Source organism: Cataglyphis hispanica, chromosome 17 (assembly GCF_021464435.1).
Source record: "Cataglyphis hispanica isolate Lineage 1 chromosome 17, ULB_Chis1_1.0, whole genome shotgun sequence".
Classification (NCBI taxonomy): domain Eukaryota; kingdom Metazoa; phylum Arthropoda; class Insecta; order Hymenoptera; family Formicidae; genus Cataglyphis; species Cataglyphis hispanica.
In genome coordinates, this window is record NC_065970.1 from 3,853,879 (window position 1) to 3,877,074 (window position 23,196).

General features: G+C 34.4%; 1 protein-coding gene across 7 annotated transcripts in view; it reads right to left on the reverse strand.

The window, feature by feature from the left end:
• The window catches only part of LOC126855790 (uncharacterized protein CG43867), a 63,184-nt gene that overhangs the window by 16,720 nt on the left and 23,268 nt on the right, over nucleotides 1-23,196 (reverse strand). For all 7 annotated transcript variants that reach the window (XM_050603735.1, XM_050603734.1, XM_050603737.1 and 4 more), the window contains exon 3: nucleotides 1,775-1,837. In XM_050603735.1, coding sequence (XP_050459692.1) covers nucleotides 1,775-1,837 — 63 coding nt within the window. The remainder of the gene's footprint in view (nucleotides 1-1,774; nucleotides 1,838-23,196) is intronic.

Here is a 23,196-nt window from a genome sequence, read left to right on the forward strand (position 1 = left end):
ACGCAACAAGGGAAGAAGGTCAATTTTATTGGGTTTCCGTAACAGCGTTACGTTTCGTTCTGTTTGCCAATTAAAGTTAGAAACGAAATTTCACGCACAGTTTCGAAATGTAAGTTTCTTCGATGGAAATAGTCATTTTTGACGCTTTAATAGAATTTTTTTTAAAACTCCAAACATACAATTTTATTTAAAAATAGTTTTTTAATTTTTCCCTTAATGCTATTTTTTATTCTCTTTACGTTCTATTTCGCACAATGTAAAATTTTCACATAAGTTTAGCAGTTATTCATCTCCGATATATATATATATATATATATATATATATATATATATATATATTCAAAATATTAATATTATTATAAATATTAATATTATAATTAATAATTGAGAATAAAAAAACTGAATTTTAAAATTGCAAACATTGAAAAAAATCGTCATTGAAAAGTTTCAAGTAATACTCGTAGAGTAGAATTGGAAAGAGACAAATGTCATTAATATCTAGCTAAAGACTTTAAAAATTAAAAAATACTAAACATTGATAATGAAAATGAGAGAAAAATTAGTGTTATTATATGGAATGGTCTGTTATTGATAAGATAATAGAAAAAAAGATAAATCTTTTAAAAAATGTGAGATAAAATTTGTTGCAATGTTTCAAGAAGCTTCAAATTTTAATGCAATATACAATATTGTATATCAAAATTTTCTCTTATAATTATTGTTTATATCTTAAAATGATCAAAAATAAATAAAAAAAATTATATATTTGATTTTTAGTACTGATATCCATGTCATCGATTTTACATATCTTTTTTTCTTATCACATGTGACCACGTTATCCGGAGATAACTTTATTTTCCGCAGTCTCCCTTATTATTTATATAAAATACTCGCAAATTTTCCAAAAAAAATTTTTTTATATAAGATTTTTAATGCAATTAATGTTAATCATTAATTTTTCTTCGTTGAACTTTCTTTACTTTTTTTTGTAATTTATAATGTCTGTCTTTTCTCATTTTTTCTCTTAGCATCCCATTCTAAGTTTTTTTTGTTGATGTAATCACATTTTTCTTTTTATATTAAAGTATCTTTTCCGTTTAATAAATAAATAAATAAATGTTTTATTATGAAACTACGTTTAATATAAAAGAATTATTGTTATAATATTTTTACATTATTTTATCAGATTATATTATATAATGTTTTTCTTTTAAATCTGGCAATACATTTTCTTATCATTATTATAATAGAAATATCGTCAGCAAAGTTAAAAAATTTTAGCAAAAGCTCGCCGTTGCCCCCGGCTGATAAATAGGAATTTGTAGGGTGCACGGAGGGGTATTTTGGTGGCTTTCTGTCGGTAAAGCTAGCTGATACGAGGGTAAGAAACGTACGGGGTTGTAGAAACGGATCGACTTGTCGTCGGTAAAAGAACATCGTGCCAGTACATAGAACAGGGGTAAACATCCCTAATAAATAAAGAACACGAGAACTGGATGGAATTTATGCGGGATACATCACGCGATCTGTCACGTACAATTAACTTCATTCCGATAGGGTGAATATTAGCTTGCACAAGAGGAGTATATATAACAATACGCATATTTCTACATTTCATTAATTTAGTACAGAGACTTTGAATGGGAAATAGAAATCTAGATATTAAATTTAATAAAGTAAGCCTCGAATTTATATATTTTTTTGGCATCAATATTATATGTATTTTATATATATTTTTTGGATTTATAGAAATATCGATGCAATTTCTGCTTACCTTATCTTCAGCTTCATCCGCCCTGCCCTCCGCTTCAAGTACTCGCTGTTCGAGTTCGGAGAGCTGTAACAAAAAGCGGCATCATATTAATGATACGTCATTAACAGCATTTTATGCGAGATTAATAGTATTTTGAACGATTGCCTCAGCTTTTAACTGTAATCCTTTTTGTTATACTTTTATTAAATCGCGTATTAATATCGCAATTTTATAATAAAATATATATATATACATATATATCGATCAGTTTTTTTTTCTTCTTTACAATATTTTAATATTGTAATATTTTGATAACAGAGTTTATCACAGACGATAAAAAATGATTTGGATATACAAAGTGTGAGAATTATTTGTACACATCTTTTCATGCTTCTAACGGTTTAATCGAGGACAAGGAACTTCAATGTGTTGATAACATGTTCTTAAAGTGTAAGATGATCTCAAGTCTCAGAAAGTTTGATGTTTAAGATGTCTAAGCAGTTCAATATTAATTTCATGAGGGAAAGTTTCGTCGAACTTGAATAAGTACGGTGACTCTATGACAGTTTAATAGATGTAGCGGATTTGAGGACCAACTGGACCCAGCTGAGATTTTTTTTTGAAACTTTTTGTTAATGACAGATTTTCTGCTTAATGTCCTGTACAGAAGCTTTATTTTTTAGCTTACTTTGCGTTTCGTAATTTAAATAAATTTCTTATTTCATATCTCAACGTATGTGTATGTGTGTGTGTGTATATATGTTTGTATGTGTGTACTTGTCAATATTAATAATTAAGGAATAGACGGTATCGAGATGGCCTTTGCCGTCAAAAGTATCGAGAGAATTGACCTGTAAAAATGCATCTCAAACGACCCTCGGCAACTTTTTACAATTTTGCATATTCTCTCGTCTCAGATACGATCCTCCTGTTTTTTACGCGGTATCTTGCCCGAGGAGAGCGAGTAATCATCAACTCGACTCCGCCGCAATAATAAGAGCAGCCAGCGAATATAAAGAATTCGTGTTTCTCCTCGCTCGGGCGGATAAAGCGACCGTGTAGCGCGATCTCGTCTTTTTCGAGGAAGATGGATTGGTAGCGGGAGGAGGGGCAGGAGGAAGAGCGCAAGTTGCAGCGCGAGGCGAGGCGAGGGGGGGGGGAGGGGGACCAGGATCTCATCAAGGAGGGCGCAGTTAGCAGCATCTGGCGTCGGAGAGAAAAGAAAAAGGCAAAGGGCCGCGAGAGATGAAAGGGTGAACGACAGAGAAAGACAGAGAGAGAGAGAGAGAATGAGACAGAGGCTGAAGAGAAACCTAGAAACGTTCCTCTTCTAATGCGAAGGGGAAAACGCGCGCAGTTTCTCGGCACGTTACTCTCACGACATGTCGCTGCCAGAAAGGGAAATCCGCGACGTAGGGCGACGGACGACTGGTACATTAGGCGCAGGAGATGGAATGCGCCGCTGGGATCTCTCAAACTGTCGTCAGTGCGTAAATTTCGCTTTTTGCCACGCCGAGATGACACCGGGAAAGGTATCCGACCGATCTAATCTACGAAATTTCAGATAGCATGTGCTCTTTCTATACACATGTGTACGTTATATATATCTATATTCTATACATATTCTATATTCTGTATTATTTATCCTATCACAATCCACAATTTGTTTCCTCATAGAGGAAGCTTTGTTTTCGTGACAAATGTTTTTTTTTTTTTGGTTTCCTATGTCAGTATGTTCAGAATTTTTCAAAATGTCAAAAAATCACATTTTTTTAAATGACATCCGTATGTGTGTATGTATGTACGAAATGTTTGTGCAAAGCTGTAACTTCTGCAAATTTTGATATATCGGGTTAAATTTTTTTTAATGAACAGAGTTCTATTAAAGGACAGTTGGTATTGAATTTGATGAGAATTGGTTAAAGAATTCATGTTTTATAAAATTTTGAATTTTTTGAAAAATATCTATGCGCGTTTTAACTTGCGCAAATTTCGAGAAATTAAGCTAAATTTTTTTTAAATGATAAAGCTCTATAAGAAAGAAAAGCCAAAATTGAAAAATCCGTTTGACCCTCGGAGAAGGAGCTTTGTGAGCGAAATAAAATGATAAAAAAAACTATATGCAAGTTTTTAATTTGCACGATTTTCTTCTTATCTTGATTCTTAGCGATTCAAATTATGACTTAAAATTCTAAATAATAAATATCATCTCCCTTTATATCATAAAAAAAAATCTATTTCTTTTATGAAAGAAACAACTACATTAACCGCACAGAGGGAAATGGTTGCAACACTTTGACCGAAAAAAGGGCTCTCTTTAAAAGGGGTAGAAAGGAAACGGTGAGTACTTTTTTCTCTGCGCGGCTGGTGGGGTTTCTCATAATTTGTCGAGGTCCGTGCATAAAGCACGAAGGTCGTGAAAGAGTCGCGGGACGATAACACACCCTTACTCCCGTTTCGGCCCTTTGGAAAAATTCTGTGAGCGAGCGCAGCCGGGACATCGTCGCGAGGATTGGCTCGTTAATGTTATCGGTGGCTCGCGTGACGCGAAACATAGAAGCCGGTACTTTCTTGAATTTCGTTCGCTTTGTGCGCGGAAAATTTATGGCCCGATGCCTCCTCTGTCGCGTGTGGCAGAAGGGAATCACGAAAAGTACGGAAAAAGAGAGAAAAAGGGATGGATGGGGCCGGGGAAAAAGAAACGGCAATCCGGGTAGTTTCTTTTCCAAAGGATAAAAGAAACACAAACGCGGAAATTACTTCCGGTTTTGTGTGATTCACGTACTTTCCTCTCTCTCTCTTTCTGTTGACAACAGAAAGTTTTTTTCCCTTATTGTTATTAAATACGATCGAAATGATAGCCTTGCAGGAAGTAGGTAAATTAGGAGCGATAAGAACCATCGCGATGCAATTTGCAAAGATATGAATGCCTAATTTTTGAATCCGAAAATTGCCTTTGCGATCGTTTAATAATTATTTTGTATTTTTTTTTCGTTCCAATATAAGTTCTTGAAAAAAGAATATTGAAGATTATAAAGAATAATTTTTTAGTATTAATTTATTATATTTATTATATTTATTATCAATTTATTAAATCAATCTTATTATATTAAATTATATTTTTAAATATATACTAAACAATATATATTTAATTATATAATACATATATAATATCTATAATATATATACTATACATTTAACTATATTAAAAAAATTATAATTAGAAAATTAAAAAGAATTATAATTTAGTCAAATTATTAAGTAAAATAAAAATTCTTTTAGAGTAATAAAACATTAATGGATTGTTAGAAACATTTGCATCTTAATCAATGAAAAATTTACAACGAAGAAACAAGATCGATCATTACCTTTCCTGCAACGATCGATCCAATTCAGCCTCCCGTTAGAGAAAGCTTGTTCTATATCGAACAAGTCGGCTTGCTTTCGACATGATAGAAGAGTAATGGCCGTAATGGAATTAGCTCGACGAGGACGAGGATCGTTAGCACCTCTTCCACGGTACCGCACAGACCGAATGCGCGACCCTTATTTATAACGAAATCCCAGGGTCGAAAAGCCGGATCTCGCTCTCTCGTGCCTTGTATATTAAACTATGTCAACCCCTAGAAAAGGGACACGAAACGTACGGACGCTTTCACCGCGCGAGGGTCATGAACGAAGGAGAGTTACATCGATACGCGGCAAGACCGAGATTCGCATTGGTCTACATCTCGCGACACATATTAATTAGACCCTTATTTAGTTTTCCGTTAGCATTATTAATAAGTGTGATGAATGAGTTGTCATAATGTCGTGCTTATATAATTACCCGGTCTCTCTTGAATCCATGTTTTTATAACCGCCACCGAGTAAAATAAATAATAATTTTATTATTTCCTCGTTATCATTTAATTTTAATCTCCTGTTATTTTATCATTTAAAGAGGATAGAAAAATGTAAAAAAAAAATGTACGATTTTTTTACTCTAAGTTGATTTATAAAATTTTATTAAAGAAAACTTAATAAATTTCGTTAATTTAACATTTAATTTTCTTTAATTTTCCACCGTTATATTTATGTATTAAATTAAATTAATTTTTTTAATAGAATATTTAATAAAAATATATACGCGACACATTGAAATAAAAGTGCATACGGAATATGCATTGTATATGCTTATTTTATAAAGGCATCCTCTCTCAACAAAGCGCAAATTTTGCAGATCTGTTGTTTTGAACGTGACAATCTAATGCTAGCAAACGAGTTCGTGTTCTCCATTCGTAAAATGTACCCGATGTTCAAAAGGACGAGCGAGATATCACTTGACCGTTTGGCCAAACTAATTCTCGTATCTCTTTATTATCGTGATCATAACACCTGTCATTGTCACGTAACGTTGTCGCGAACGTTAACACGATCGCCGTTATCGTTATTGCACCTGCCGGTGCATCCCGCTTCGAGATGTCCAATTTCCAGTGCAATCCGTGTAACTGCGACATTTATTCGCGAGACGACCGATAGAAGCGTCGGCCAGTACACAGGATGACATCGTCTCCCTCGCTTGAATCATCGTTAGGAAGGAGAGCGGTGATTTTTAGCCACCTTATATAGTCTGTTTACACAAAATGCAATTTTTGGCCGCTGCACGCTGCCTATATTGCAATGATATCGATTTAATTCGGCTTATCAGACTGGCGTAGTTTGATGAGATTTATAAATTTTCGCGTCAGCTGATAAAGCAACGAATGCTTTCATTAACTGTCAAAATTCATGAAGAATTTATTTCTTTCGACTTTTAAACAGCTTTTCTTATTTTTTTTTCAATGTTATATAATTTTAAAACCATTTTAATATATATGCAAAATTAAAATGATTACGTTTGACGGTATTCGAACAAACTGTTTACAAGATAGGAAAAGTACGCAGTCGTAAAAAGCTCGGAAATCATTGACTTGGTGGAGACGCGAGTGATTCGGAACTTGTTTTGATGTGTATTGTAACGGGCATCTAAATCGTACCATCCAACGACGCTTTCTCTTGATGAGGAAAAAGGAGAGAAAAAGGAACGAAAAAGGAGTTTGATGATCGGATTGGAATAAACGGGAAGCGTCTTGACAAAACGGTGCAGAGTACAATCAGGATCGGATTTTTTGTTATAATAGAATTATGCACATAGTGTCCGTGACTTACGAAATTTTTGGAATTTAAAAAGCAACAAAAAAAAATTAAGCTTAAAAAATTAATATTTTTTAACGAATATTTTTTAAAATTACATATCGATATAATTATTTTTGTTACATTTTTATTGCACATTTTAATTTTCAAAATCCAAAAAAAAAGGGATGAAATTTGTTTAAAATAAACAACAGAAAATTGTGACAATGAAAAAATGCAATGAAAATGTCAAAATTATATATCGCTGAAAAATCAGGATTATATCCTTTATATCTTGTCATATGTATTTTACATTTTTGGATAGAAGTGTGTCTAGGTGTGCCGAAAATCCGACCCTGAAGCGACAAGCTATACACGGAGAGGTTACAGGGAAACCGAGAGGGCAGGAGGAGGACGCGTTCGAGAAATCGCTTAGGGCCGAAGCGATGGCCCCGGCACGAGATAAAGAAAGAAGCTAGTGCCTTGTAAAGCTCGTAACCCAGATGCGTCCCGTGTGTTTTATTGCCCTTTTACGCTCCATGGGCCGTAGGGCGGGAAAGGGTGGCGGCGGGTCGTTTCTCGTGAACGCACACATACACGACGACGATCTTAGACGGAAGCGCGGGATCGTCGACCGTCGACGTTTTAGCTGTACATCACCGGCGAGAAGTGCGGAGAAGTTCTCTCGCTGAAAGGTGCAGAAACTTCCAACAATCGCCACATCGAGACGAGAAAGTCGCCGCTTCCCGCTCGCCCGACCTAGTACAGTATTTAAGCCTTATCTATCCGCTTAATAATGTATATATCCTGACACACAGTAGTCTATTTGGCGTACCTAGTATTTTTACATAATAAAAGGTCCTTAAATATTTCTTCTGTTATCCAGAAGGAGAATACTAATTAATAATCCGTTTTGTGCACTAAAAGTTACTTATTATTAGTCCCTATCTCATTTTTTTGTGAAGCAGTAACCGTTTAAAGAATAATATTTTAGTAACTGATTAAAGAATAATATTTATTTTTAATAATATTTAGTTTCTTCATAGAGGAAGCTTTGTTTTCGTGACAAAATCTTTTTTCCGTTTTTTATGCCGATGTTTCGGCTGTTCAGAATGTTGTAAAACGTCAAAAACATAATATTAAAAAAAATTTTTTTAAATTTATATGTGTATGTGTATATATGTACGATATGTCTGTGCAAGCTCTAATTTTCGCAAATTTTGACACATCAAGTAAATTTTTTTCTTTTTTAATGAATAGAGGATTATTATAAGATGATATTAAATTTAATGTAAATTGATAAAAGGATTCATTTTTTACAAAATTTTAAATTTTTTGAAAAATGTCTGTGAACCCTTTAATTTCCGAAAATTTAAAAATAGGCCAACAAAATTCTTTAACATGATAAAGCTTCCTCTATGAGGAAGCCAAAATTGAAAAACCTATTTGGTCTGGAGGAGGAGCTTTGTGGGCGAAATAAAATGATGAGGAAGCAATATGCAAATTTTTTTCTCTCTTTTTTTTTTAGTAAAGATAAATAATATGCAAGAATTTATTTTTTAATAAAGAACACTTGTATCTCTCGTGACGAAGCGTATTCTCTTCCCACAGCGTTCAATTATAACGAAAAGATATATTCAACTTTTTCTTATTCCCTTACTTATTATTAGTCTTCGGCGTGTATCGCGAGAAATCCACCCCCCATCGACTCTCCCATTCCGATATGAGTGCGTTTGACGGCCGGGATTAATATTTTTCGGCCAGCTGCGGTAGGCGGTAAGAGGGTCGATAATACGCATCTCCTTGCCGCAAACGAAAAGCCGCTTAGATCAGGAACCGCAACCGAAAAAGCTTTCCGAGAGCTTTCCGAGAGCTTTCCCTCCGATGATCGTTCCCACGCCCTCGCGTCCAGAAACTCGCGAATGTCTGTTTGGGGATAAAACTGTGAGGGTACCATTGTATATTTTCTCGCTTAGCTATTGATACAGTCGCGTTTTCTTTCTCGCTAAAAAAAATACAATTCACGCCTGCCTGCGTGTTATGAATCGAAAAATCAGAGGCCGAACCTCGTAAGAATATACAAGGTGCGTTTCCTCGTAACTGAATTTCGAAGACGTTTCAATGATGACAGATTAAAAAAAAAAAGAGAGACTTTACTTCGTCGCGAGGGAGCAATTAAATTCTAAATATACCGAGTGCCCAAACGAGAAGTCATCTGTCATTCAAGTCAGTGAAATAAAACGCGCAATATTAATTAATTCGATCGGTGATTAATTCCGAAAATTCGTCGAAAGAGGCACGACCGTCAGAAAGCTCCGTATTGTAATGCCGTGGCAAATCCAAGCCCTCCCAAAACTATTGTAGCCGATCCGCCGAGCGTATCGATTGCACTCGTAAAATTAGGATGAGATTAGAATTGAGTTTGGAACCGTGTTTGTCGCTCGAGACTGCCGCCGAAGAAATACTAATTATAGAAGTAATTACAGCGGCGTGTAACGGCAGACACGATAAACGGCATTATCCCGTGTGACAAACGTAATTGCACGGTAACGGAAGAACAATTAACTACCCCATTTTTCCGCCCCTCTATGTATATACAGGGCGGCGAGCATTATACACACATATACGTGTGTACATATACATCCGATGTTATTTAAGCTTCAGTTTTCGTTATCGCGCGACGCTTACCGGCGCGCATCCTGCTATGCAAATGCGTCCTGGATTATGCATTCCGTCCGCGAGTTATAGATACATCCCGCGAGCGGAAAACGCGCGTGCCGAGTTATTATTCCCGTAACCCTTCCGCTAGGGCTATACTCGCGGATTCATTTTGCATTATAATTTGCGAAAGGTTGCACCGCCGCGTCGGCTTTAATTCCCGTCTGCTATATAGGGTGACCCCTTGTATACACCTGTATACAATTTTACGTAGCTCGAAATGGCTTGGAATTAACGCTTACGATCCTCCCTTTTTTAATTCCCGCGATTGTTGGCGGGATGCTTTAAAGCGATCGTTCGGTGAACGAGTCGATCGTAAAGGATGATTTTCTTTTATAACGACGATGAGCGAGAAAATGTCGGATAAAAATGTCACGCCGTAGAGCGTAAATCTAGCTTTCTTTCTGGTAGCTTTTTGTTTGACATTTATTCGCGACGCTTGTGCATGACAGCGGTACGGATACGATACGATATTAAACGTAGCTTTATACTCGAGGTTTACATTTGACATTTGTTTCACGACACTTGTGCCTGACAGCAGAGAGCAATATAAGCGACGAAGAATCTCCCTCAGACATTATATTACAATAAGAGAAAATGCTAAGAAGAGAGAATTAATGGAAACGTCATAAATGTCAAATGAACTCTTATCTCGAGCAATGAAATGAACGAGATTCTTTATTCGCAAAAATTGTGAAGCAAATTTCATTCAATTAAGATTCCATCAGTAACCTCAAGATAGTTTAAATTATAACTATTGTTTTCGAAGAAAGAGGCTTTTCGTGTTCTCCGTTCGGAGCAGACAAACTTATAAAGAATTAATGTAAAAAAAAAGAGGAGAAAATTGAGACTTCTTTTAAAAAATTATTTCGTTAAATATACACAAGATTATCAATTCTTCCTTTTCTTAGTTAAGCGTATTTTAATGTAAAAAATTATATTGATTAAATAATATTTTTTTTTTTCATCTAAGGGGGAAAACGTACTGATTGAAATGCTAGAATGACTGGTTTACTTTACGGTTTTCCGAACGTTTTTCCTGACGATTCCATCTAGGCAGCCATTAAAGCGTTACTAGAGAGCTCGTTTTAACCCTATCAAAGGCATATATATCGACATCCACACGTGTGGACGCTCGCTAAGTGGCCCATTCAACGATCCCTGACGGAATACATTACAGGAAGTTGCAGTTAAAAACTTGCTTCTCCTCCAGCCAAGTATCTTTTATCCGCGACGTTTCGCGCGTAATTTTTCCCTCTTGAGGAAAAATTTCGCTGCGTTTAAACAGACATAAATGATACAATGGAGCGATTTTGCATAGACCCGTTTCCAAACTCTCATTATAATTCACTCTTTAATTATAATTTTATAAAGCCCTATTTAAGGTTTTCTCAATTTTTTACGCGTTAAATTTTAAAGATTTTTGTTCAGAATTAAATTTTATATAAAATCTCAAAGTCTAAAACGTTCAGGCCCACCCTGTATATATAATTAAACTTTAAATCAAAATATATTTATATCTAGATGAAGTATATATACATATTTATATACGAACTTAAAAAAAATACATTTCAAAAAAATTATACAATCATACAAGAATTTATATTTTTCATCTAGCATCTCTATAATCGAAATTGCATTTGTGAAAGTTATAAAGGAGCAAGCTATGCTGACTTATCAAAAGCATTTATTCGTATCAAAGTGAAAGAAGATTACTATTATTACCTTACGAAGCATCTCCTCGAGGGATTCCATGTCTAAAGCAGAGTTGTTGTTCTCGGTCTGTACGGGTTGCATCATTGACAATTGATTTGCCAATCCACTTTAGATGAATCGCTAGTCTCGATGAATGAACTTTGGTCGGCGAGAGCACTAGTCAAAATCGTTCGTCGCGATCATTTCATCACAAGTATCATCGCTGTCGAAACTCGTCAATCACCTCGTAAACCGCTGTCATTTTTCACGTGACATCAAACACCATAACCGAAAATACGTGCGCACAATGATCGTTTGTAGGCAAATAGATACCGGAGAAATATATTTGGATCCTAAAAGTCTATATATAAAAAAAAAAAGTTCATCTCGAAACTTGTCGTATCGTCGATTAGACCAATATTTTTCAAACTATTAGCCTATTAATAGGCTAATAATTGTGACACCAATTCATTTCTATTAATCTAAGATTTCTAATCCGACATTTTATCTACATTTAAGTATTTAAATATTTTTCCTCAAAATTAAATCTTATCTTTTATACATTCCTATCTTTCTAAATTCTCCCTGATAAAGCATCGATAAATATTTTATAAAAATTTTTATTATATATATATTTTATTAAGTTCTGTATTTATGTATTGAGTTGTGTAAAATATGCTTCCGAGAAAGGTTTAAGAAATAAGGGATTGGAGAGCCTCCGAAAGGGAGATGCTGCAAAGCGACAAACAAAACAGGGATTAATCTTTTGGCTAGAAGGGGAGGGAAGGCAGCAGAAGGGGAGGTCGAAAGAGAGACCCGCCACCGTCACACGGCGTCGTCATCGAAAACTGTCGAGAGCGTCGCTCCCCGTGTATTTTTGGACGCGGTGTATTTTTAAGTCTCGCTTTGGGAGTCCCGAAAGACGCGATTCAGAAGAAAGAAACGCGCCGTTTCCTGCCTGCCGCCTGCCGTCTTTCACGATGCAGTTAGGTCGATGCAGCACTTCACGGACAATCGAGAAAGAAAATACGAGGTGGGGGGAGGAGGGGAGAGGGTGTGCGTGCGTGCATACGTTCTCCGGATATGTACACAGAGACACGTTCGTTTTCGACTAATTGAGCCACGCGACGTATAGGAAATATCTATTTCGATCCCGACAAAGCGTCTCTTAAGAGGATATTTTAAGCAATTCTCATAAAACGAAATGTAATCATCATTCCCCCATCTATTTTTCACGAAAAATAAACAAGTATAATAAATAAAAAATTACAGATAATGGAAAAATGCGTAATAAAAATTAAATAAGTATATGACGAAAAAGAGATATATGAAAAAATAAAATTTACATCGCACATTTATATTGTATTAATTGTACGTTTCTTTAAAGCATCAGAGAATCTTGATGCAGCATTCATTTTTCAAAAATACATATATTTCGATTTGACAGAAGCAAAATATCTTTATCGACGAGAAATTTTACACGGAAAACAAATTTTCTTTTTCCTACAGATTTAATTATTAAAGAATTAACTATTCACGATGTTATCGGATAATCATAATCAATATTTTTACAATTTTTTTACTTCTATCTCGATACATTTTCGAAATTATAAACGTCACCTGGACGATTTCTAATTTTCACAACGATACACCGACGGAAGGATCAATATTTATTTTTTCTCTCGATAGTAGCAATCACCGAGAGCACAGTTCACTTTCGTCGCTCGCTCCTCGTTAAAAGTTCGATTCGTTCCAATATTTGGTAAGCAAATAGAGGACCATCAATCCATCACAGCAACTTGCCTGCCGTGCTATCGCGCCATAAAGAATATCAAAGAAAGAGTAGCTCATACGGAAAATTAGTTTCCATAATTTTTCACATATTTTATCGTTCGAATTAAAAACTCGCCTATTTTATTAACTATTTATAAATTATTAACAAATTTGTTATGTCAATAGCTAGACAAATAATCGCAAAAAATAATTAACTCCTAAATTAAAAGCAAAAAAAAAAGAAGAGATAAATTGTAGTTGAAGGAGAGTCAATCCTAAATAAACGAAGAAATATTTTTAATTAAAAGCGATAATATCGTCTATCTCAGTTTGTATAATGCGAGAAAAAAAGAACAAATAAATATATAAATGCACATTGATTTAAATCTCTTGATTCCTTTGGAAAAAAAAAACACGTCTCTCAATTAAAAGCGAAATTGCGAGAGAGAGAGAGAGAGAGAAGGAGAGATAAATGCTATAAAAGAGCTTTTCAAGTGCTTCCTAGCGCGTTGACGCGAGTCGACATATGATTTCGATGCCAACGAGATTTTTGTTTTCATTCAGACCAGCATTCGTGTGTCTCGCCTCCGTCCCTTTATCGAGAGTAACATTCGTTCGAATCTGTAACTATCGACACCGGCGAAACCGGGCGCGCTCTATATATCCCGATGCCCCGTGATCAAAGCTTAATTGAAAAAGAGAACGTGCCTGAATGCCGGTGACTGATACCACCTGGAATAGATAGCGCGCACGCCGGCTTTTACCTCCCGCGTAAGCGGATATATATCGGTTTAGCGCTTTGATCAAAGGACAAAAGGGCCACTAACGTTTTCCACCGAAATCAAGGAGGATATTGTCCGACATGGAGCCGGCAATTAGTCGCACTTAAGCTTCAAAATGGAATTTTAGAGAATTTTATTTTTGACTTCTCATGAAAAAGTGTATGGATAAAAAAAAATCAGATGTAAAAAAAGGGAATTTAAATTTAATTCGGTTTACGATTGATTTTTACTCTCTCTCTCTCTCTCTCTCTCTTTTATTTAAAAAAATTATAAATATGTTTTTTAAAAAAATTAAGGAAGTTTAAATATATTATTAAATAAATATTAATAATAAGTAAATAAAGTATTGCATAAGTTTTATTAAAAAATCATAGCAAAAATTTGAATTCTGTTAAAAAAAAACATACATAAAAGTAACTTCCCCTAAAATCTTTTCTAATTTTGAAATCTTTAATTTTCGCTCGCCCTTATCCTCGAGATATATCACAAACCGGCGTTTAAAAAGGGGGAGAGATATTTATTTCGACTGGAAAATTAAATTCTCTCAAGATCGGTAAGAGAAATGCGAAAGAAATAAAAATGAGAAACAAAATGATAAATTAATAACGCAAAAAATATTTTTACAGCGAAAGTAAAGAGAATAAGTGAAAGGAATGACAAACGAAGATGGCAACAAAAATTTTCGCGTGTATTACGAGTCGTAATCTCTCGCGACGCTCTAAATTAAAATGATATGAATAGAATCTGATTTCTTAACCGTGTAATAAGTTCTAAAAGTGCAAACAACTAGGACAAACTTTTGATAAATTGCAGTACAATGCGGAATGGCTTTCTACAGTGGGTCTCCAGAATAAACGAGTTACATTTTAATAAGACAGATTGACGAAAAGGTCCACCATTTATCGCGAAACTTTCGAGTTTCAGGGTGACGTGTAATTATGCTAAAAAATTGTGCCATCGAATTAAAGCTCTTCGTTAAAGTCTATTTTAAATTGTCTCAAAAAGATAAGATCTGTTCCACGATAATCCATTTCTTTTAAATCGATACTCATTTATATCGAGGATGAATCAATTCTACGCGAATCAAATAATCTATTATCGTAATTGTATCTATTCCTCGAAATTTCCGCTGTACATCGTATCGCGATCTGAAGCTTAAAACTTCGTGATTTATTCTTTTCGACTAGGCGTACACACAGCGTGCTCCAGTTTCTAACGAACCATTTATCATACAGAAATCCTTCGCGCAATCTTTAAGAAAGATTTTATAACAGACGTCAGCTCCTTTTAAAAACGAAAAAATTCAAATGATTCAAATGAAAATATCAAGTTAAAGCTAAAATAAAGCTAACTTAAAAGAACACTTTTAGATTTTTAAAATATTTTTAATCACAAACGACTTGATTTTGCGACTTAATTAATTATTATAGCAATGCAAAAAATACAAGACGTGTAACATTTAAAAATTAAAAATTTTAAAATAACTTAAAAAATTTTAAATTTAAAAATAACTTTAAAAATTAAAAAAATTTAAAAATTAACATGAAAATAAAAAAACGAAGCATTAGAATAAAAAAAAAGCATCATATTAAATATCACAATGCGGATATTGGAAAATTTTTTACGATCAGCAATATTCTCAGAGGATATCACGTTAGAAATGTTGCGGTGGAACACTGTATTTGTATGCCGTCCTGCTCGTAACTCGCTATCGTATTTGCATCTGCGATCGTGAAAGATACGCGCTCTCTCCTCGTGTATTAAATTCACTTACTACGATAAAAGGATCGCAGTATTAATATTACATTATAATTGGCACAACATGGACGTGAGAATGGCCAGTATGTAGTTTGTCAAAATTAAATGAAGCTATTGTGATTGAAAGCTGCCTTTACTTTCGTCCCGCGTGATTTATCCGCTAATTGACATTGCCTTGGTAGAAAGAAACTACTAATTGCTTTAACACCGCCGTTCAAATGCGACCGCTAGAAACGAGGTTTGCTTAATACGAAGAGAAAAGATAATTCGTTCTAAGAAAAGAAGATTATTTCTCACTAATTGTGGATATAAAAAGAGAAATGATATGAGATTGGAAGACTTATATATATGAATTATAATATTATGTTGATATTCTAAAATTATTTTCATCCTTCTTAAAATAAAGTTGATCGAATATATATATCGTGCGTTATTTCTATACTAATTTAATTGGAGAAATTTTTTAAGAGAAAATTCTTTCACGATTTTAAATAAATTAATTTATATGTAAAAAATAGGAATTTTTGTAACTTCCACAAAATAAATTTCTGTCAAAAATCTTTTCAAGTTATTTTTATTTTATTTTATTTTTTTTTTTTTTTGCAGATTAAAAGCTGCATCTGATGCTTTTAAAATTAATAACAATGTTATTTATAGTGTATATAAAAAATTTAGTATATTCTATTTACAAGAGATTTACAAAGAAAAAAAAATTCTTTCTCACAAAAAAATCACTGTGACACGAGACATTTACAGACTCCAATATTGTACTTTCTCTATCGCTCTATCGCTTCATCACTTTCGATACCAAGTATTGACAGACGGAAGCATCGCATTCGCGTCACAGAGAAAAGGAAAAAAAAAACAAGAAAAAAATTAAATCCCTCCCCAAATATTTACGTTCTACCTCGGCAACCGCTATGTCCCTTCGATATAATTTACATTATACACTATACGGGATGAAATCTTTCCGCGGTCGTCAAGCGCGACGCTGTCAGATCGATGTGGCGCGGGATCGCGGGTTTACAGATCGCGTGTCCTCACAAAAGGTAGAAGGAGAACGTGGCACTCCGGTCGCGTTTCACGGACCACTGAGAGGGAAGTCACGTCTGTGTCGCGGTGTGGCAGTGGCAATGCCGGGAGTTGCGTCGGGCGCATACGTCACATGCGCGCCTTGAGCGTAGCGCGGCGCGGCATAGCATCGTCGACACGGCTAGTAATGGCATTGATACTCTCTCGTGTCACTTGGTGGAATGCATATATCACAGTTGGGAACATTTATGTTTAGTCATTACAAAAAATATGTCAGTCAAAAATTTTTGTGCTAAGTATTTAATATGTAAATGTTTCATGTGTTAATTTGACATATCGCTATTAAACTGAAATGTTAAATTATTAAAGCAATTAAAAACAAGATGAAAATCGTGCCAATTTTGGCTGCGTCATAGAGGAAGCTTTGTCTGTATGTTAAAAAATTTAGTTCGATATCTAAAAATTTACAGATGTTAAAGTTTGCACAAACACTTCGTACATACATACACACGTACCGACATTTTTTAAAAATGTGATTTTTCGACGTTGTAGAATATTTCAAACACATTGGCATAGAAAAATGGAAAAAAAAAATTTGTCACAAAAACAAAGCTTCCTCCATGAGGAATGCAAAAATATAGAAACAACACAATGTGCACAATGTGTATTTTTAATTTTAAGCGAGAGATATATTTCGTATTTTTGTTGACAGGATAGTCTGTTAAAATTTACAGAAAAATATGTTGATTTTATTGTACAAGAGATAAGAATGAGAGGGCTTACAGACTTGTCGGTAATTTTTTTAGCTAAATTAAATCTATCATTAAAAATATGTTGATTTTACACTATTTATTTCAAATTACTACAAAGAGTTTATATTTATTTCAAGTTGAATTATTAACATAATATTAGTGTCATTATTTAATATATCCATATTATATTAAATTAACACAGAAATTTATGTAAATTTAAATTAACATAAAATTTATGTTAAATTAACATAAAAATTTATGTTTTCGATAAATAAAATTGTTTCAAAACTGTAAGATTACAAAATTCAGAAGAGCTCTATATAAAAAAAAAAACTTGTACAGATGTTTTGCGATGTCCATGTAGTTTACTACGATGCTTATGTCTATATTACATCAGATATTATAGACAAATGATCGAATTTTATCCTGACATGAGTTATGTCTACGCAGATTCGTCCCCTCTCGATAATACATACACGACTTTTGCCGCACCCGTGTATCTTTATTACTATCGTTCCATCTTGCCGGTTCAAGATACGCATCCATGCCACCGGAAGTATCCATTAAAGCGAGAAGAAAATTAACAGTCTACGATCGTGCCAATGATGAACTTACAGCTGTGACATTACAACGTTGTGATGCATTCATAAGTGCGATCAAAGTGAAAGAAGGTTTCGTCGATGAGGTTTTCTTCTAACGCATAAATCGTTTGGTGAGATCGGCTATAACGAAACGTGACTATCGAAAATAAGTCTTCACGTGGCACGCGCTCTTAGTTTGATTAATCGATTCCATCCAAATGAATTAATCGACTGGCATAGCATCATTAATAGCTGCCTTTCGTGACCGGTAGTTATGACGGGAATTTTCGTGAAATTCCTACTGACCGTAGTAATTTCTAGGATCCTTATCGATTATAGCAGCAAGTTTGAGAAAGTTTTTCATACACAATGCATTTTCGAGCATTTTAATTCAATAACCCGATCGATATGTCTCATAATATTTTTTTAACTGTAGAGAAAAAAAATGATATAGATATTAAATAAAAAATTAGAGAATAGTAGATTATTTGACATTAAAATTTTTGAAAATATAGTTATAAATAAATAATAATTTGTAATTATTAAAATATTAATTATTATATTTATATTTATATATATTTATGATTACTAATTGCCGGGAATGGCGACATATTTTTCATTAATAATATTATATTAATATTTTATTAATATATTAAAATTTATTATATTAATAATATATTTAAGTTTTAGGCAAATCAAATTATTTCGGCGAAAAACATGGGCAGGGAAAAATTTTCCGAGAATAAAAAATTAAATCGATAAATGTATGAGATGTCTATGCTCTTTTCCGAATAAATGTCCAGTAGATATATACTATGTTTGTGATAGAGATATACATAAATCGCTTCGTTCTACAGGCGAAGAAGGATTCTCCGTCTGAAAGGGTTTCCTCTTGCCTCAACCTTTTAAAGTTGGCCTAAGTGAATTTTGGTTTGGAAGCTGCGACAGAGAACTCCTGGAAGGTCAAAGGATCCTTCTTCGATGAAAGGAGAAAGCGAGGCGTCGCCCGCCATTGCTCAAACAAAATCAATATTTAATTTTACGGACTTTTATCGCGGTCGAAACTTCAAGCACACCAGGAAGGAAGCGCGAAGAGAAGCGAGAAAGTAGGGAATCTTTCAAACTCGATAAAGGTTCGAGAGAATCAAGATTGTTAGACTCCTTTCCGAATCGGAAACAGTCTATTCACACGCGCATTTATACAAATACGTACGATTCTGTATGCTCTCTAAACAACATTTCCTCGCGATTATATCCGTCGACGGATATAATAGAAAATGTATAGAAGAAAGATATATACAAAAGATATCATATATAGGTACACACAGAAAATATATATATATCATAAAAATAGAGATTTTATTATATATATATATATAAAATAAAATCTCAATTTTTTTATGTCAAGTTTCAAACATGATAAAATTATTTTTTGATTTTTCACACAAATTAATACAAGTGTCAAGTTATTAAAATATTGACGTACATAATATTAAGTAATTAATGACTATATATATATATATATATATATATATATATATATATATATATATATATATTCTTAATATATAAATTCTTAATATTTAAAAAAAAACGGTATATTTACGGTTTATTAATTTTTTTAGAGCGGATCATATTTAAAATTTCTATTAAAATAGGGACTGAGACTCTCCGGCGAGGCAGGCTGATTCATTTCCGAGATATGCTTGATTATGTTTGCCGTCGTTACCGCGGGGATGAAGCAGCGTCGGAATGACTCCATAACATTAGCTCGTTCTTCCAAATGCAAATTTAATGAGGCAGAAAAGATTCCGCTCTCTGTTATCGGGGACCACTTTACTACTCGGTACCTTTATAATTACGTTGAGACTTTGCTATTTAAATTTCGCATCACTTCTTTTTTACAATCAAGATTATACGCGCGTACAACGACGGGCAATTAAATTTAATGGAAAACGGAAGTTTTGCGCCGATGCTTGTACAACGGATCACCTAGTTTCGAAATAGAGCCGAGAAAGACAGAGGGAGGAGGAGGGGATGTAAGTGCGATTACGTCATTCGCGCACGTAAAACGGCGGTGTTACAAGCGTAGTAGAAATCCGCGATTAGACGTATCCGGGACTCAATTTTACGATCCCGAGAGAATTTCCCGGCGTCTGCGACGCGTGCCGAATAATGTACGAGCAAGCCCGGCCAATGACACATCATTCGTCTCTATACTAATCCGAGTAAAGGAGATTAGATATACGACCGTGGCCATTAATTCAACGCGGACGGATACGTATACTTTTCTCCGCGAATCTTCGATCCCCTTTATGTCACATCTTCCCACACTATCTCTCAATTATTTCGAGTGAAGCTTTTTTATTTCTTCTGGAGGAATATGTGAGAAATGTAAAATACACGCCATGTGCACTGTACGTGTGTAAAAAAAAGATGCAATTTAAAAAAAAAATCCAATTTAAATTTAAGGATTATCATAATGACGAAATAAATCTTTTAATAAACGATCAGAAATCACGATAATTGGCATTCTGAAAATTTTATTAAATTATTATTCTATATCAATGGCAAAAAGTGCAGTAGGAGAGAAGTGAAGGAAGGAAGGAGATAAAAGTGTGAAGCCAAAAAAAAAAAAAGAAAAGAAAAAGAAATCCTTAGAACATCTAATGATGCTTAGCACCAGACGAAGGCGCTATCTGGTACTTGTCCCGCCATCAAAGACACGGCATAGACGACTCGAGGAAGAGGAAGAGAGAAAGAGAGAGAGAGAGAGAGAGAGAGAGAGAGAGAGAGATGATGATGAATCGCCGAAGGAGCCATTTGTCATTGTCATAAACGGTACGAGGGAAAACGTAAGCTCGAATCGCGCACGCTCAGTTTGCGCCTGGATAATTACCGGCGTGTATCTTCCAATAATGCTCTCTCGTTCAACTTCCGTTCCGCCGAGAAGAATCTCTCCTCCAATGACTCTCTTGTCGTTCACTAAATCGCGCGGGAAAAAGAGTCCTTATCGCGCGATATCAACGATGTTGAATTTGTACGAGAACACGTCGCTACAAAATCATTTTTTTTTTCTGCCTTTCTCGTAGAGGAAGCTTCGTTTTCGTGACAAAATTTTTTTTCCAATTTTCTTCAACCTCATATTTTTTTTTTAAATGTCGTATGTGTGTGTGATTGATCGAAAATGTCTGTGCAAGCTCTAACTTCCGCAAATTTTAAGAATTTTTTTTAAATAGATAGATGGTTAATATTAAACTTGATGAGAATTGGTGAAAGGGTTTCATTTCTTATGAAATTTTGAATTTTTTTGAAAAATATCTGTGCACGCTTTAACTTCCGCAAATTTCGAGATATCGAGCTAAATTTTTTAACACGCGATAAAGCTTCCTTTATGAAGAAGCCGAAATTGAAAAACCCGTTTGCTCTGAGGAGGGGCTTTGAGCGAAATAAAATGATAAGAAAATAATGTGCAAGCTTCTAATTTGCACGATTATCATCTTGTTTTTTCTTTTTTTCTTTTTTTGACACTTTGAGTTTTTCATCAGAATTGACTCTGCATCTCGCGAAAGCGGAACGATCATCGTGGTGAAACGCAACCATCGTTGACAATATCGTCGTAAATCCGTCGCTAGATCTTCGTTATTCCTAATGCTATTTTCGCCCTAAGGCTCTTCCGGTAAGAAGCGACTATTCTAACCGGTCCGAGAGACCGAGTGAAAAAGCGCAGCGCGTACACGCGAGTCGTCCCGCGCATGTTAGAAGAGACGAAAGTTAGTCTTAATTTTATAAATAGCACTCTACCGAGAACAGACACTTATAGTTAATAAGACTTTGGCGCGGAAAACACGGCCGAGCCTCTTTAAGCCTCGCGCTCTGCGTCGTTAATAGAGGGTAGAGTAGATTAGAGCAAAGTACAGCGTAGATATAAATTTTACATCCTAAAATGTAAGTTCTGACAGAACGCTTAAACGTCAAGAAGCTGGTCAAAAGGAAATTAACAATGCAAGAACAGCGCGAGATGGAAGAGTGAAAAGGAACGAGTGAAAAGAAAATTATTGCTGCTCAGAGATATATAGTGTGTGCAAGTAACACAGACGCTTCTTGAAATTGAAAGTACAGATGAATATAAGTTTTCCCCTCTAGTATTAATTGCAGTCAAGATTACACCTTACATATTCATGAAGGGGAAAATCAAAATGGAATTTCAAAATTATAAACGTGCTCTTTGCATAAACTCTATCTAAAAAATTCTATTGCTTGTTATAAAAAAAAAAAGAAAGAAATGTAATATGTAAGTTATTAATTCCTTCATACAAAACTATGCGAATAAAAAATTATTAAAATATTGTCGATATATTTTCCGATAAAGAATGTGATTATCTAAAAATAGAAAGTTTGATTCCTTTAGGAATTTTTTTATTTCTCTTATTTTTTTCATAAAATTGATAATTCTCAAGAAAAAAATAAAATACATATTATGCACAGCACCGTGTTAAATGGCATAGGTTTCAAGAAGCTGAATTTTAAAATAAAAAAAGGAAGCAAAATAAAATTAAATGTTAAAAAAAAATGGAGCAAAAACAACACAAAATTATAATTAAAAAAAATCTAATTTTTATCTCCTCCTTTGAAGAAGTGTAATTCCTTATAGGGGATAGGAGCATATATGAAAATTTATATGAAAAATCGCCCTATAATTTTCGGCAAAGAATCATCTCCTAAAATTTTTCGCACTTATTTAGAAACACCCTGTATATTCTAATACGTCTCTTCGAAATTATAAATATATACGTCTCGGAAGTAAATACATCTGGGGAAAATAACTCTAGAGAAGTTAGCGCGATGACGATGAAAATGAAGATGAAAATGAAGACGAAGTTGCCGCGCAGCAGCTTCTCCACCTCGCGATATTAAGACACTCGCGGAGCCTCGCGCACGTCACGTCCCAATTCTCGCTCCCCATCTCTACCCCTGCACTCTCCCCCCATCCCGGTCATTTACGTACAAGATATCCCGACCAGAGCGTACGTTCGTATCTCAATTTACGCCCGTTACCCTTTCGCTCGCTCGTTAATAAAGTCACGAGTCATAAGAGTCGTAAGCTCCTTTCTCGCTGGCAGAAACTTAATCTCTCTCGCAAAAAAAAAAAAAAAAGAAAAAAAATTCTCGTACTTATGGCATCGAAAAAAAAAAAA